At 38.4% G+C, this 16,258-nt stretch overlaps 2 protein-coding genes across 2 annotated transcripts; both read left to right on the top strand.

Annotated features, from left to right (window-relative positions):
- Nucleotides 1-1,334: 1,334 nt before the first annotated feature.
- LOC116255187 (heavy metal-associated isoprenylated plant protein 2-like) lies at nucleotides 1,335-2,097 on the top strand. Its single transcript, XM_031630972.1, has 3 exons — nucleotides 1,335-1,362; nucleotides 1,456-1,537; nucleotides 1,841-2,097. The coding sequence occupies exons 1-3, from the start codon at nucleotides 1,348-1,350 to the stop codon at nucleotides 2,095-2,097; spliced, it is 354 nt and encodes a 117-aa protein (XP_031486832.1). The 5' UTR covers nucleotides 1,335-1,347.
- A 10,191-nt stretch (nucleotides 2,098-12,288) lies between these two features.
- On the top strand, nucleotides 12,289-13,052 carry LOC116255324 (heavy metal-associated isoprenylated plant protein 2-like). Its single transcript, XM_031631128.1, has 3 exons — nucleotides 12,289-12,303; nucleotides 12,397-12,478; nucleotides 12,804-13,052. The coding sequence occupies exons 1-3, from the start codon at nucleotides 12,289-12,291 to the stop codon at nucleotides 13,046-13,048; spliced, it is 342 nt and encodes a 113-aa protein (XP_031486988.1). The 3' UTR covers nucleotides 13,049-13,052.
- The last annotated feature ends 3,206 nt before the right edge of the window (nucleotides 13,053-16,258 follow it).

The raw sequence follows: 16,258 nt of genomic DNA, 5'->3' as shown, positions 1-16,258 counted from the left end.
CTTCGTATTGTTACATAATTAATAAACCAGAGTGTGAAAAAGTTCAAAAAAAACAGAATTAAAAAAAGGTTTGTAACAGCCCACCTTTAAATAATTGAAAAATAGAAAAACTTTTAAATTTATAAAATGAAAGACTTTGTTGATCCAATGGTGCAAATTGTTTTTAACATATATGATCCAAAATTTAAACCCCAAAAAGTAATGGCTTTTGAGTGGAAGCAGATCTGACCATCCATTGATCATGCATCTCCAATACCCATTGGACCAGCACGCATTTGAGGATCTATCTTTCTCAAAATAAGTCTTCTGGAAGATTATTGGATATCGTTCCCCTTCTGAATCATTTATAATCAACACCCAAGATTTCATGACATTAATTATAAAGAGGGCATTTTATGAAAGGAATCTCATGTTCCTATAACAATACTACATGTTAAAAGCAGGGTTCCAAAATTTCTACGTCCTTGTTCCAAGAAATATGGTGTGATTATATCTGATATATCATCATTGGATTTGGAAACAACATTGACAATTGCAGCATGTTTCCAAAAATGTAATTCAGTTACCTGTAGGGCTGCATAAAGAGTCTAGCCAACTTGTGCTCGACTCGAACTCTCTCATTAAAACTCGATTCTAACTCAACTTGTTCATAAACAAATTGAACTTGAGTTCAAATGTATGCTCAAAATGTTAAACAAGTCGAATTTAAGTTGTAAGAAATCAACTCGGCTTGACTAGGATGAAAAGAGAATTAAACGAGTAGTAACTAAACAAGTTAATCGAGTTAAACAAGTTAAGCAAGTTAAACAAGTTAAAAGGAACATGATACACTTAAAATAAATAAGTTAAACGAGTCGAGAGCTCAACGTGGTATTGTGTGATGCCCAACTAAACCTCGATTCCGCTCGAGTGTTGCCCTACTTGTACAGACTTCTTTTGTGCTAGGGCAATTTAGTCACTTTAGGCACGAGAAGACAGAACCAGCGTTGCACTAAGCCTGTTCCTACCAACAAACCTTTCATATGATCAGGCAAGGGCAGCTGGGAATTTCGATGATTGCTGGAAATGGATCTTGAGGATTGGTCAAGGATGTTTTTAAAACATGGCATTCGGGCATCTTCAGCTAACCACTGAAATCAAAATAATTGGTGCCATTGACCTACATCCAAAATTTAATACTTGTTCAAAAAATATGCTTGATCATCTAAGTTGTTGATCTTCTCAACTATAATGGAAAAATATGATCGTCCTGTTTTTTAATGCAATGGATAACCGCTTTCAAGAGGTATATATACACACACCTGTACGTCGTCTGTCTCCTTGATCACAAGGGACTTTCCTGCAGAGATGGGAGCCAGCGGGGTTACTGCTTTATTTCCCCTTCCAATTCTGCTGAATCTTCAATTAACTGCCACAGAATTAATTTAAACCTTTGTCTTCTGTCGTTTGATACAGGTGTTGAAAATAGTATTAAAGGTGGAGTTCCATTGCCTCAAATGCAAGGTCCTCGTGATGAAAACTATATCTACACTGATGGGTAAAGTATTATGCACCTTCTTTATATCTTGTGCTCTCCTTTGCATGCATATTTTATCTCTCTTTGAACAGTTATAGCAGGGGTAAGCTTTCCCCTATATTTGATTCTAGTTTGCTAGAATGAAAAATCTCAAGCCTGAGGAATATTTAGTAGCAAAGATGGTATATGTGGGTAAATGGTTTTGACATATCATGTTCTTATGCAAACATTATTCACATTCTTCATGTATATATATTTGGAGGCAGTTTTTACTGATAAACTCGTGTTATATGTTCTGCCTTTTCTCCCTGTTGGTGGTGGTAGGGATCGACAAGATAGAGATCGATGCCGAGAAAAGCACGGTGACTGTTACCGGCGAGGTTGATCCGGTGGCAGTAGTCAAGCAAGTCAGGAAGATCAAGAAGATGGTGGAGATAGTGACAGTGGGACCGCCACCGAAGCCGGAGCCGAAGCCGGAGCCGAAGCCCGACCCCAAGCCTTGCGATCTCCCCACCTGTTGCCGGAGCTGCGAGCACATCTCCGTCACGGTTGAACGATACGGAGGATGCACCATCATGTGATATTGCACAAATAACCATGACTGCTATCTGTGAAAGCGTTCAATTGTTACTGATTTCAAAACTTTAAGGATCAACTATGTCAGGCACTTAATATATATATATATAGACGCAATCGGTGGCTGGTGTGGACCGTCAATGGCCCACGATTGTGTAAAGAAAATGGAGTCTGACACCGGATGAAACGTCGAGCGTCGAGGGTGACGCTTCCCCCATAAGCGAGGGGGAGGCCAGTCGCCTTCCCCTTGCTGCCGGCTGCACCAGCGATCTGCTGCAGTCTTGCGGTCTACCGGCGGCGACTGGCCTCCTATTTTTGTTTTGAAATGGAAAAAAAAAAAGAAAAAAAACAGGAGGCAGGGGAGGTCATCGCCTCCCACCCGCGACCTCCTGCCGCCCGTTCCGCCGGCGCCCTCCTTGCCGGCGGGGAGGGTGAGCGGGGAAGGCGACAGCCTCCCCTGACTTTTTTTTTTCATTGAATGTAAAAAATAAAATAAAAGGCAGGGGAGGCAGTCACCTCCCCCCAATAATCGGGGAGGTCGCCGGCCTTCCCCATCTCAAACAGGAGGGGAGCTCCCCTTCCCAACCACCACCAGTGCTCGAACGTCGTTTTCATTTATCATTTCAAGCAGCCGAGCGATTTGGTCGGCTATATATATATATATATATATATATATATATATATATATATATATATATATATATATATATATATATATATATATATATATATATATATAGAGAGAGAGAGAGAGAGAGAGAGAGAGAGAGAGAGTCACTGGCTAATTGCATTATGATGAAGTTAGACCTAAGTTCGACAACATGCAGTGCTCAAACCAAATTCAGGCCGATGATTCAAGTGTCCATCAGCCAAAAAAATCCTAGCTCCGTCATTAGATATCTTCTATACCATGCAAAAATTTTTTAGAAATTAACATTACAAGAAGGTGATAGCTAGCGCTCACCTGCTGAGCAATTCCTTGGCCAGATAAGACCAGCCTTCTTTCCAATTTTCAAATTGAATCCAAATTTAGAATTGAATTTTGCTCATTTTCAAAATATAAGAACATTAGATATAAGATACTTACCTAAAAATAAATCTGATCTGAATTTGAATCCGATCGAATATTTATGTATATCTGAAACTGAATCCAATTGAATGTCATTTCTTAAATCCGAATCCGATCTGATTTCTCAACCGAATATTTTTTTTTTTTCACATCTGATTTTTGAATATGTTTGATTGGATATCCTATTCAAATTGAATATATTGGCATCCTTACTTGACACCCTTTTTAATTCCCTCTTTTCGTCAACTACATAAAATGTATTTGATTTCAATAATGAGAGTCCAATTACATAGTTACTATCCAATTGAAAGATGTTGAAATGCATAAGATAACCTACATGTGAAAGTATGAATGAGTCAGGTTAATTAGGAGGGTTCAACCCAAAATAGTCTAAGTCCAACGCTTGGATGCACGTCTAAGACCTCTCCCTAATGAACCATAAAGGGAACATGAAAGTGACAGAACCTCTTTCTTTCAAGGATAAGACTTATACACACTACAACATTTAGGGTTAGGGTCAGCGCTGGCTCTATTTTAGGGTTTAGTGCATAAATCTATTGTCATAAATCACTTTGTACATCGGCTCAGGCCAATAGCTGGTACGCAGACGGTTGGTGGCATATGTGTCACATGGTGTTGTGTCAACAAGGTCGAACTTGGGTATTAGCTTAAATGCATTAAATGAAGGCTTCGTACCAAGCACCGACTTAGCCCTTGACCCAGGGGCAGAGGCAGGAGTGGGATAGGCATGGGCAATTGCTTGTGTGGACCTCCAAAAAAAATATTTTTATATTGATATTTTTGAGTATTTTTTTATTGACGTATTGATACCCCTTAAGAATTTAAAACTTTATACCTTTTGTACTTTAGCCAGAATTTTCTAATTGAGCCCTTGCCTAGACCCTAGAGATAAGAGAAAGGAAGGGGTTTCTGCTCTCAATCATGTACAGTTCAACCGAAATGCATAGTGATTCCCAGAATATATTATGTGCGTCTACCTCTTATATCCCAAAGTATCTCTCACTAGTTCTCTCTCTGGAATATTCCTCTATTCATAATATAAAATAAACGTTATTTTTGCTACTTTTGATGTTAAATTAAATTTTATTGACTTCTTGAAATTAAGAAGTGGGTGGGTGGGTGTACTAGGGTTGCAAGTGATTCGGATTGGACGCGTCCGAATCGAATCGAAATAATACTCAATACTACAATCCAAATTGGACCGCTCGCAACCCAAGTTGGTATATACTGTTGGGGTCGCATTGAGGCTTATGTGAGGCACATGGCACTGCCGCATTATTTGGATAAGCATCAATATGCTCTACATGCGATGCGCCGTCTAACGTTTGCATCATTATAGAGATATGGAACCCAACATATCTGTTAACTTGTCTCACTATTTAATTTAGCTTTTGGCTTTGATATATATATATATAAGAAAATTGATATATTGCAGACCGCTTAAGTCAGAACAAAAACTAGACCTCTTAAATTCATATAAGAAAATATCTATTTTGAACAACATAATAACAATCTAATGTGTTTATGAATACTAATTCAACATAGAATAAATCTTAGTTCAATTTGTTTTTAAGGGAATCATGGACTTTTGTACTATTAAAAATTTGAAATCCTAACAGTCGTTCATTTTTTGCTTGCTATAGAAACATATTAAACTAAAGAAAGTGACTAAATTAGTATATGATTCTCATCAAGACATTTCTAAAATCATACCTATATGGTTAGATTGCAATAAAAGAGTAGTTCAATAGCCAATTTTGAGTGGTCTTGGTTCTTGTTCCTGACCTAATGGTCTCGAATCTGCCAATTTTATATATATATATATTCAGTCTCATTTATTGTATATCTTTCGAAAATCTTGATTCGTTAATTATTTCAATTCGCTACCAGCTCAACCCCTTACTTAGAAAAGATGAAAAGGAGCCACCCCCAACCGGCGTCTCTCCACCCGCTTGCCTTGCCGGAGGGATCTCTGCCCATAGGTGATGAGTGAAGGAAGGGGACGGGGAGGTTGCTAGTTGAAGGAGAGGCATTGAATGGAGGCGTCAAGTGGCATTTCTTTTTTTCAATAAAATTAAAAAACCATTGAGTCACCTCTGACTAAGCATAAGCTCTCCTTTGCCACTTCCACCTTAAACACGCCCCCAGCCACAGACTCCGGTGACTTTTATCACTCCTGATATGTTTCTCCAGTTGCTTGAGGTGGATCTCCTTTTCCAGAAGTGCATGGCCTTGAAGAGGCTTTGCTTGCACGCTTTGCAGTGGTGGGGCCGGAGGTTGGTAAGCGGGTCGAGCCATGGAAGGCTAAGAGGAGGAAACGCACCACTTGCTCCCCTCCAACCAGACGATCAACCAGAATCCGCAAGCCACATCAATTTTTAATGTTGACTGTTGACTTGGGATCCTTCTGTAGGTGGTCTCCTAGAAGGTCGTTTGGTTCACTAGGAGTCATCTATATTGTTGTGAGATGCATCCCTGGATATCTTTTATCTCCATATAGTTCATGTTAGTGCTTTTGTTTTGTCTTGCACGGGTCATGCTGCAACTCAGGTATGGATGACATCAAGGTCCACAAGGCTGGTAGGTTGTGCAAGTTTGGCCTAGACATACATTGATTTTCATTTCTTTTTCTTTGTGTCAATTACGGCTTTCTACTTCGATGTCCAACATAGGGTTTAATTTGCAATGTTGAGTTCATATTCTCTCTCTCTCTCTCTCTCTCTTTCTCTCTTGAGGATCGTTGTTGTCTCGAGAGAGTAAAGTAGCAGGGAGAAAGAAAGTGTCGAAGACAAAAGTATTTCATTGATACCTTTGAGCACTATTTATAGTGTACAAATTTAGTATAACAACTTGGCATTATACATACAGGTATATATTGGGAGCTGTGATGTTGTCTCCTGACTTGCCTTCTGTCTTTCTAGAGAAATATTCCTAACATTCTCCCCTTCAAGTTAGATCTTCCAACTCCTAAAGACCTAACTTGTTAATGAGCTTGTAGAAAGTGTCTCTACGTGCAGCCTTAGTGATTACATCTGTGAGTTGTTCATTTGAATTAACATGTTGAGTTCTTATGATCCCTAATTGAATTTTCTCTCTTAAGAAGTGATAGTCAACTTCAATGTGTTTTGCTCTTTAGTGAAACATAGGGTTGTTCCCAATGTAAATCACAACTTTACTATCACATAACAGACTTATTGGTCATTCCATACTGATTTTCATGTCTTGTAATAGGTATTTTATCGACAGAAGTTCGTACACAGTGAGAGGCATGGCTCTATATTCACTCTCTACACTTGATCTTGCTACAACTATTTGTTTCCTACTTTTCCATGAAACTAAGTTGCCACCTACAAAGCAATGCTATGGTTGATCTCCTATCACTATGATTACCTACCCAATCAGCATCTACATACCCATATACTTGCAGATGACTATTTCTTCAAAACATAATACTCTTGTTGTTTGTCTTTTTAAGATACTTGAGCCCTCGATAAGCAGCTTCTACATGTGGTTTCTTGGACAACGCATAAACTGACTTAATAAATTTATTAAATAGATGATGTCAAGTCTAGTAGTTGTGAAGTATATCAGTTTTCCCACTAACCATTGATAGCTTCCTTTGTCAAGTATAGATTCTCTTTCTTCACACTGTAATTTCAGATATACTTCCATTGGTATATGATCTTCCCTACAGTTTGTCATCCTTGTTTCATGTAGAAGGTTTGATTTTTTGACACATGAAATGGTTCAAGTTTATGAGTATGCCTAAGAAATAGCATAGCATTCCTTTCCAGCTAAATGTCATATACATATGTTTGTAGTGGCTGTAAAATGGAGTGATCAGCATTGCTTATTTTTTATTCTCCTTCTACTAATTTTTCAACTCTTTTTTCATACCATGCTCTAGGAGATTGCTTGAATATCTTGCACACAAGTGGCAGACTACCATTTTGAACCTGTAGACTTGGAACTAACTCCATATAGATTTCTTAATCTAAATTCCCGTGAAGAAATGCATTATTCAGATCTAGTTGGAACATTTTCTAGTGTTTGATTGCAGCTACTAACAATAGTATTCTTAGTGGATTCATCTTTGCAACATGCGCAAAGGTCTCATGATAATCAATGTCATTTTCTTGAGTAAAACCTTTAGCTACAAGTTGTGCTTTGTAATGTTCCACTTGTCATTTGCTATTAAATTTAATCTTGTATATCCAACAGCACCCAACCAATTTTTGTCATGTTATCTGTCGACTAATTCTAGGTCTGGTTTTTTTTTTTATGCTGCTACTTGCTTTTCATAACATTTCTCCATTTCTCTTCAGTCTTAGCTTGTTCATAAGTGTGTAGCTCAATCTCAGCACTAGTGCATGCATTAGAAAGAAATGTGTGTAACAATCATCGTACATGACAGGTCTTCTTCTTGCTCTACCAGTCCTTCTTATCTAAACATTTTTAGACAAGTTATTTCATGTTTCCTCACTAGCATGATTATGATCAGATGTGTATACATTTTCAGATTTAATAATTGTAAAATTCTCTGAATTTTCATTTACAATTGGAAGGGGTATAATAACAATAGCAGGCATAACGGCCTTAACAATAGGTATAACAGCCAAAGCATTCTTCCTCTGGCTGAAAACATCTTGTATAGTTTCAATATAGAAAGCTTTGACCTCTGAATTTTACATCACGTGATACATACAATTTATTCTCTTTATGATCAAAGGATTTGTATCCTTTCTTACAAAAAAATACCTAAGAAACACAACCCTTCTTTTTAATTTATTTCTGACATACTCTTGTAAATGAACATAACATACATAGCCAAAAACTCTCAGGTGCTTCAAAGAAACTGGTTTGTCATGCAAAATTTATAGTGGACTCTTGCCACTTAGTTTGTTACTTGAAGTTCTATTCATGGCATGGCAGCCACATGCCAAAGCTTTACACCAGAATATAGAGGGGACATTCATGTGGAACATATGAAACATTCTGTTGAGGTTTTTCCCTGCAAGTAGTTTGATGTACAATTCTTTTGCTACTTGTAAATTTCTCAAATTCTGCATTAAGGTATCCTCCTCCATTATCTGATCTCAATGTTTCGATACACTGATTATATTGAGTAACTACATATTGGTAAAATTGTTTTAATGTGAGAAACATATCACTTTTCTTGTTCAAAAAGTAAATCTAGGTGGCTTGAGATTTGTCATCAATGAAAGTATCAAAGTTTTTATACCCAAATTTTCCAATTGCTTGCAGGGGCTGGCACCCAAACATTAGTATGTATCAAGTCAAAGTATGATTCAACTGCATGTTCAGAATCAATAAAAGGCAACCTGGTCATCTTCGGCAATGTACATGCCTCACAATTGCCAACAACAAATTGAGAACATGGAAACGTAGTCCTTAGGACTTTATTTGAAGGGTGGCCTACTCTATAGTGCCACAATCGAGCATCCACTGCTATTGCAGTATGAGCTCTTGGATTGTTCTTCTGAGTTAAGTGATGCATGCCATTTTCTTTTTTGCATTCAACAATCTTTGTTTGGTTTTTGTTGTCCAATAGTATCACCTTTTTTCCAGCAAACAATATGTAGCAGTTTAAATCGTTAATTTACTCACAAATATAAAGTTACACACCGCATATTATATTATGTAATAGCCTTGTTTATATAAACTAAACTATGTCTCAATGCAGTGGTAACAGATCCATCGATGAGTTTAACATGAATCTTTTTATAATATTTAACGTCAAGAAGAAGTTCTAAGCATGCAGTCATGTGGTCTGTAGCACCACTGTCAATGATCCATTCTATGTTATCGGAGCAAGCTAAATAAACACGATAACGTTCTCTTGTATGTCCCTGTTTCTTATGATAAGTACGGGACATGGATCCTCTTCCATGGCCAAATCTAGTGTCTGCTACAAAACAGTTCTTGTCTCCTTGCGAAGGTGAAGGTGGTTCTGATTTGGCGACAAAGGTGACCTTCTCAATGGAAGAGATAGACAACTCTTTCTTGAGTTTGTCTTCAGTTTTCATGATTCTTCATCTGGTTTCCTCCTGTTGCATAATGGAAGATACGTTGTTGAACGATGGAAGTGGGTAAGACATGAGAATTTGGCTTCTTAGGTTATCAAACTTTTCTACTAAACCAGCAAGGAGCTTGAATACCTTGTCTTTGTCAGCCCTCTGCTTTAACACTTCCAGATCTGCCATGAGGGGGTGATGTTGGGAGAGATCATCCCACATGGCCTTGAGCGGGCTTAGGTACATATGAAATGCTTCTCTCCTTTTGTGAACATGGCTACATCATGTTGAAGGAGATAAACTCTTGCTAAATTTCTACCTTCACCATATTTTGCTAATGTGTCCCATATTTCCTTTGCTGAATCTAGAAATAGGAACCCTTTGGCAATAGCTGGTTCCATTGAGTTAAGTAACCAGGACATAACAACCCTGCCCTTAGCTTCCCCTTCTTTGTAACCAGGATCGGTTTTTTTGCAGGGGGATGATCTTCTCATTAATGTACCTGATCTTTGACTTCCTGCACCTGCAAATTTTGCCCAAAAGATGTAGTTTCCACCATTGAGAGGCGATGTGATTTTGAGGGCCAGATCTGACTCTTTCATAACAGCCTTCATTGTAGGAGTTTGGGAAAGAATCACAGACGAGTTAGGGTTCTCTGGTTCAGCTATTGCTTGGGTTTACACAAGTGGGAGATGATCTGCAGGCTTTACACACAGGTTGCACATGAAACAGATCCCTTAGAGTGGCTCTGGTACCGTCTCCAGGCAACGAGGTCTCTTGGAATATCAGAAATGGAAGAATAGAAGCCCTATCGGATACAGAAAGTTCGAGAGAGTAAAGTAAAAGGGAGAGAAAGTGTTGAATACCAAAGTATTTCATTTTGATACCTTGAAGCACTATTTATTGTGTACATATGAATGAATATAATATAATAACTTGGCGTTATACATACAGGTATACACAAAGAGCTGTGACGTTGGGTGACAGATAGAATATAGTTGTCTCCTGGCTTGCCTTCAGTCTTTCTAGAGTGGTATGTTAAGAGAAATCTTATGCTGGCGATCTTCTTATAAATTGTTGAAAAGTCAGATTCTCTCTGTCTCTCTCTCCCCTAACTATAAGGCATCATCTTAGCCATTGATCTTTCGACAATATATATATATATATATAGGCACACATATAAGATACCATCCATCTAATGAAATGCATCATGTTAGTGTAAGTAGAGGATATCCCCTCCATTCATGAGGATGTATCCACTTTCACTATAAGGTCGGTTCGCAATAATTATAATTTGTTATTGTTCCATGATTGTGGCTTAAAAATTAAAGCAGTCTCATGAAATGCAATCACATAAAGAGTTTCATGAATCTGACTCAATTGAGATAGATTCATAAAATAGTAACAATCTGTTTTCATTTACCAAACATGTGCCCCTCATACGACACGCAATTAGCAATTGCCTAATTCAACGCATTGGGGTGAGTGTATATGGATTTCTCCAGCCGGAGCCCGACCCAAGGAATCCACCATCTTTATATATATTATATAAGGTCTGCAATGCATCGCCCACTTGGGTAAGGGACATCTTTCATGGTAACAAAGATAATTTCGGAAGTGAACCTGTACAACTACAAGCTGATAGAATCACTACCCAAAAAAGTTTCCGTTAGGCCTCCATGGGTAAGTGATTCCACTCCCAACATGAATTCAAGTGAGTCGGCCTTCTTAGAAGCCAACTAGTTTCATAATCGTCTCTGAAGGAAATGCATAAATTTGGCTACAAGATCGGTTTAAGGCATTCAACAATAAAATTTGAGGGGGGGCGCGGGAGTGTGGAACAATCCAATAATATTGTTGCATCTCTTCGCCTGGTTTTTGAACAACTTAGCTCACCCTCAAATAGAATACTTCCATGACAGCTTAGTGTTGAACATGAAATTTGTGCCTCTCTTTCTATGAAATAGAATACTTCTATGGTCTCGTTGTGGCTTCGGCCTGTATTGGGCTCTTCTATTTTAAATGACGTCGGGGCATTAGATATTTTAAAAGAAGAGTTTTATTGAAGGAACACTAATTGAGAGAGTGCAGTCTATATATGCTCCCTTTGACCTCTGAGTTTAGTGGAAGAACCCTCATGATATGATTCTGTAAAGAGCGTTTGCATCTTACAAAACGGCATTTTTGTCTTTAGCAAAGGTGTTCTCTTCCACTTTTAATCGAATGCTTATAAGCTGCTATTATTTCTTTGATCCCAATGGTATGTTCATCTTTGCAATTCATGTTCGTTAATGCATTTCCCCTATCGTTATGACATGGCAGTGTAACACTTTATTTGATAAGTGAGCCGCGGGTCCACTTGGTTTGAAACAGCCCTGGACCTGTGAGCAGGGTGATGGGGGAGGGCATTGTAAAATCTGTGGCCTAGCATAATAGGGGCAGTTTAGTCCTTGTAAAAAGGTGATTTTTTTCTTGTTTACCATTCCTTTTTTTTTTCAAGTGAGTGGTGATTTTTCTACTGCCGCAAAGAGAGACCATACACACCTCTCCCTTGGGTCGTGAATTTTTATCACATAGTATGTTTCACTTGGGCTGTCAATTTCTATCCCCGAGTATGTTTTGCGACCTTTTTACAGCCTAAGATTGTCACATACTGGCTCGCGGATATCATCATTACAGGGAGGTGATTTTAGTTAGCTATACTAGGTTTTTTTTTTGTTTGTGGCAGTTTAGTCAGTTTAGGCACCTGAAGACAACCTGTGTTGCACTAAACCTTCCTACCAACTAATGTTTCGTATGAACAGGGATGGCCTGCTAGGAATTACGATGTCTTTTAGTATGCATCTTGAGGATTGGTCCAGGATGTTTTTAAAACGTGGCATTTGGGCATCTTCAGCTAACCACTCAAACCAAAACAAACTGGAGGTATAGACCTACCACCAAAATTTAAGACTTGTTCAAAGCATATGCTTGATGATCTAAGCTGTTGATCTTCACAACTATATATATATATATATATATATATATATACGTCGTCTGTCTCCTTGATCATAAGGGACTTTCCTGCAGAGATGGGAGCCCAAGGGGTTACTTCTTAATTTCCCCTTCCAGTTCTGCCGAATCTTCAATAAACTTCCGCAGAATGAATTTAAGCCTTCGTCTTTTGTCGTTTGATACAGGTGTTGAAAATAGTGTTAACGGTGGAGTTCTATTGCCTCAAATGCAAGGTCCTCGTGATGAAGACAATAGCTACACTGACGGGTAAAGTATTATGCACTTTCTTTATATCTTGTATTCTCCTTTGCATGCATAATTTTATCTCTTCAAGTGGTTATAGCAGGTAAGTTTCCCCTGTATTTGATTCTACTTTGCTAGAATGAAAAATCCCAAAGGTGAGGAGTGTCTTGTCACAAGCTTGAGAAATATTTCATAGCAAAGATTGCACATGTGGGTAAATGGTTTTTAGATATCATGTTCTTATGCAAGCAATATTCACATTCTTCATAATACATATCATAAAGATTTGGAAGCAGTTTTTACTGATAAGACTCTTCTGTAATATGTTCTGCCTTTTCTCCCCCATTAGGGATCGACAAGATAGAGATCGATGCCGAGAAAAGCACGGTGACGGTGACCGGTGAGGTTGACCCAGTGGCCGTAGTCAAGCAAGTCAGGAAGGCCGGGAAGATGGCGGACATACTGACGATCGGACCGCCGAAGGACGAGAAGGACGAGGAGAAAGATAAGCCTTGCAAGCTCCCCGCCTGTTGCCCGAGGTGCGAGCACATCTCCATCACGGTTGAACAATATGGAGGATGCGTCATCATGTGATATTGCACAAATAACCTTGGCTGCTATCTCTGAATGCCTTTAATATCGTTACCGATTTCAGAGCTTTAAGGATCAAGTCCGTCTTGTTCTTATGGATCAAGGCCTTAATTAAACTTGAGACACTTTGCATCTCCCTGTTTTAATTAATTAAACTTAATTAAACTTCCTTTCTCACTTTATCAGAGATATTTTGGTCATTACACGTTTGTGCTTAATCAGCCTCGAAGTGGAACTACTGTATTAGCTTGCATGCATTAATGAAAGGCACTGAACCAAGCACCGACTCGGCCTCACGGTAAGAGAAAGAAAGAAGCTTCGGCTCTCAATCATGTAGAGCTCAAGCAAAAAGGCATAGTGATCCCCAAATATATTATGTGCATGCTCCTCTTATATCCAACGTCTCCCTCCCTTACTTCTCCTCTGGAATATTCCTCTACGCATAATATTAAATAAGCGTTATCATTTTCCTCTTTTGGTCCATACCATTTAATTAAACTTTATTCACTAATTGAGATTAGAAGTAGGTTGGTATGTGTATTAGGGTTGCAAATTAATCCGATTGGATGCATCCGAACCTAATCGAAAGTATATACTACAATCCAAATTTGGACCACTCGCAACCCAAGTTGGTGTATACCAATATCTCTCTCTCTCTCTCTCTCTCTCTCTCTCTCCCCCTCTATATATATATATAATGGTATATCCTAGACCACTTAAGTCATGACAAAAATCTGACCTCTTAAATTTGTATAAGAAAATATTTTGAACAACATCTTAACAATTTAATGTGTCTACACATGCCAATTCAACTTAGGATGTATCTTAAGTTTAAATTGCTTTTAAGGGAATCATGAACTTTTGTACTACTAAAAAATTGAAGTCATAAGAGCCGACCGTTTTTTGCATGCTATAGAAGCATGTTAAGCTCAAAAAAGACTAAATTAGCATATGATTCATTATCTGCAGTCTGCCAATTACTATATACACGTAAGAATATTGAAAATCTTTAAGAAAAAACAATATTGATTTCATTTAATATATATCTTCCACAAATTTTGGTAGGCTAATTTATTTCGTTTTACCACCAGCTCAACCCCTCACTTAGATAAGTGGAAAATGACATCCTCCATTTCTTCTTTTCAAATGCATGGGAATCGGTGCCTCCCCACCCCCTTCCATTGCCGGAGGGTTCTCTGATAGGTTGTGACCCTCCCAGTGAGGGAAGGGGGTGGGGAGAAAGAGAAAAAAACGGTAGCTATTGGACCTTCACATGTTAGACTTAATGTGAATCATCTATGCCATCTATTCAAAGGAAATCGAGGGACATTAAGTTACAAATATGGAAGTAAAGTCGTTTTTTCAAGTGTCTAAAATAGACTTTGAAGGAGGGGAAAGAGAGTGTGAAACACCAAGAGAAAAACTATTTCTCCAGCCAAACCCTGGCCCAAGGAATCCACCATCTCCATACATATGATATACAGCCTGCAATGCATCGCCCAGGTAGGTAAGGAACATTTTTCAAAGTAATAAAAATAATAGGATGTAGGCCTGCGGGGGCTTAGTGTCCCCTCCTTTTATTCATTAAAAAAACCAAACAATGAAAACAAAACCTACACATCTACAACTACAAGCCGATAGAGTCACTACCCAAATAGTTTTTTGGCTTAGTGTCCCCTCCTTTTATTCAAAAGAGTCGGCCTTCTTAGAAGCGTAATAGTTTCATTATCATCTCACAAGGAAATGCATAAGTTTGGCTAAAAGCTCGGCTTTAGACCCTCAACCGATAGAGTTGGGGGAGGACCAATCCGATAATATCAGTAATCAGTGCATCTCTTGGCCTGGTTTTTTAAGAATTTAGCCCGCCCTCAATCGATAGAATACTTCCATGGCAGCTTATTGTTGAACATGAAATTTGCACCTCTTTTATGAAATACTTTTCTCGTCATTGGGTATATGCCACCAGCTGCCTGAGCCGGCGAAAATCCACTTGAAGTGGTGGCTTCAGCCTTTATTGAGAGGTGGTTGGATTGCTGTCTATTGGGACAATACAGACAAGACATCCTATCCATCACACTACTATTATGTCCTCATGGATAATGAAGCTTTTTATCCACCGTTTGATGATTTTAGGAACAGAACACTACGTTCTTCTTGTCCGACATTTGTTTCGCATATGTCTGATCTATCTGTTCTGTCTGATGTTTGTGTCTTCCATGGTCAGTTCTGTCTATCCTGTCTGGTGTTTATTTATGTTTTATTTGAGGTGTCTATTCTATCCGGAGTTTGTGAATGCAGTCTAGTGCCGGACCTTGAAGCTGATTAGATGTACACTTTCTAGTGCACAAAAATCAAGCTGGTTATATGCACGGGCCTTCCACCTTTGGCTTGTGCACAGGTGCATGGGCATGCACTAACCCTTGAGAATGGGCCAGAGGCCCACAGGCCCAATGGAAGTGGGTCAAGGAGATAGATATAGTGCATTTCTGATTACAGTTTCTATGAGTTAAGAATCAAACAAATAAATAAAGAAAATCAAACAGTAAACTGAAAAAAAAAATTTGTTAGGTAAGTTGGCGGTCTCATATATATATATATATATATATATATATATATATATATATATATATATATATATATATATATATATATATATATATATATATATATATATATATATAATTTTGGTGGTCTAATCATCTAATCATAGGCTGATTATCAACCATCATGGTTGGGTTTCAATCGCGCCGGTGAACCTCATAAAGTTGATGGCAGGTTTCTCCATGGAAGGGAAGTTATTCTGTCCATTTCCATTGGTGCTTAGCCCAGGGGATAAAAGAAAATTTCGAACTGCTCTACTTGCTCTCATTGACTTAAGGCTGATTGGTGGACAACATGAACAAACCTAGTCATCTTCAAGCTTCAGCTGCACGAAATGAACCCTCGTGAACTCCCAAGTGGTCGTAATCAAAGAAATTGAATCGAAAACACGGAGCTTGGGTTTGCTGGAAATGCTATATGGAGACAAAAAAAAATTAGTAAAATTTGAACACCAATGTTATTGAGTGAATTGTGCACCAATCAGAAGTAGTCCGATTATTAAAGGCACTAGGTCCAGTGATTAGGCGGCTAACTAACTCCTCCTTAACCCCCTCCTCAATTGGAACTCCAAGCATATTTGTGATGAATATTGGAGAACATCAATCAACCCAG

The sequence above is a fragment of the Nymphaea colorata genome, chromosome 5 (genome assembly GCF_008831285.2).
Source record: "Nymphaea colorata isolate Beijing-Zhang1983 chromosome 5, ASM883128v2, whole genome shotgun sequence".
NCBI lineage: Eukaryota > Viridiplantae > Streptophyta > Magnoliopsida > Nymphaeales > Nymphaeaceae > Nymphaea > Nymphaea colorata.
Note: the sequence above shows the minus strand (reverse complement) of the source record. Positions and strands in the feature narration are given on the sequence as shown.

What these genes read in the sequence shown, in the direction of transcription:
- LOC116255187 (XM_031630972.1), top strand. An exon ending in AACTATATCTACACTGATGG is followed by an intron (nt 1,538 to 1,840) that starts GTAAAGTATTAT and finishes TGGTGGTGGTAG; the next exon opens with GGATCGACAAGATAGAGATC.
- LOC116255324 (XM_031631128.1), top strand. An exon ending in GACAATAGCTACACTGACGG is followed by an intron (nt 12,479 to 12,803) that starts GTAAAGTATTAT and finishes CTCCCCCATTAG; the next exon opens with GGATCGACAAGATAGAGATC.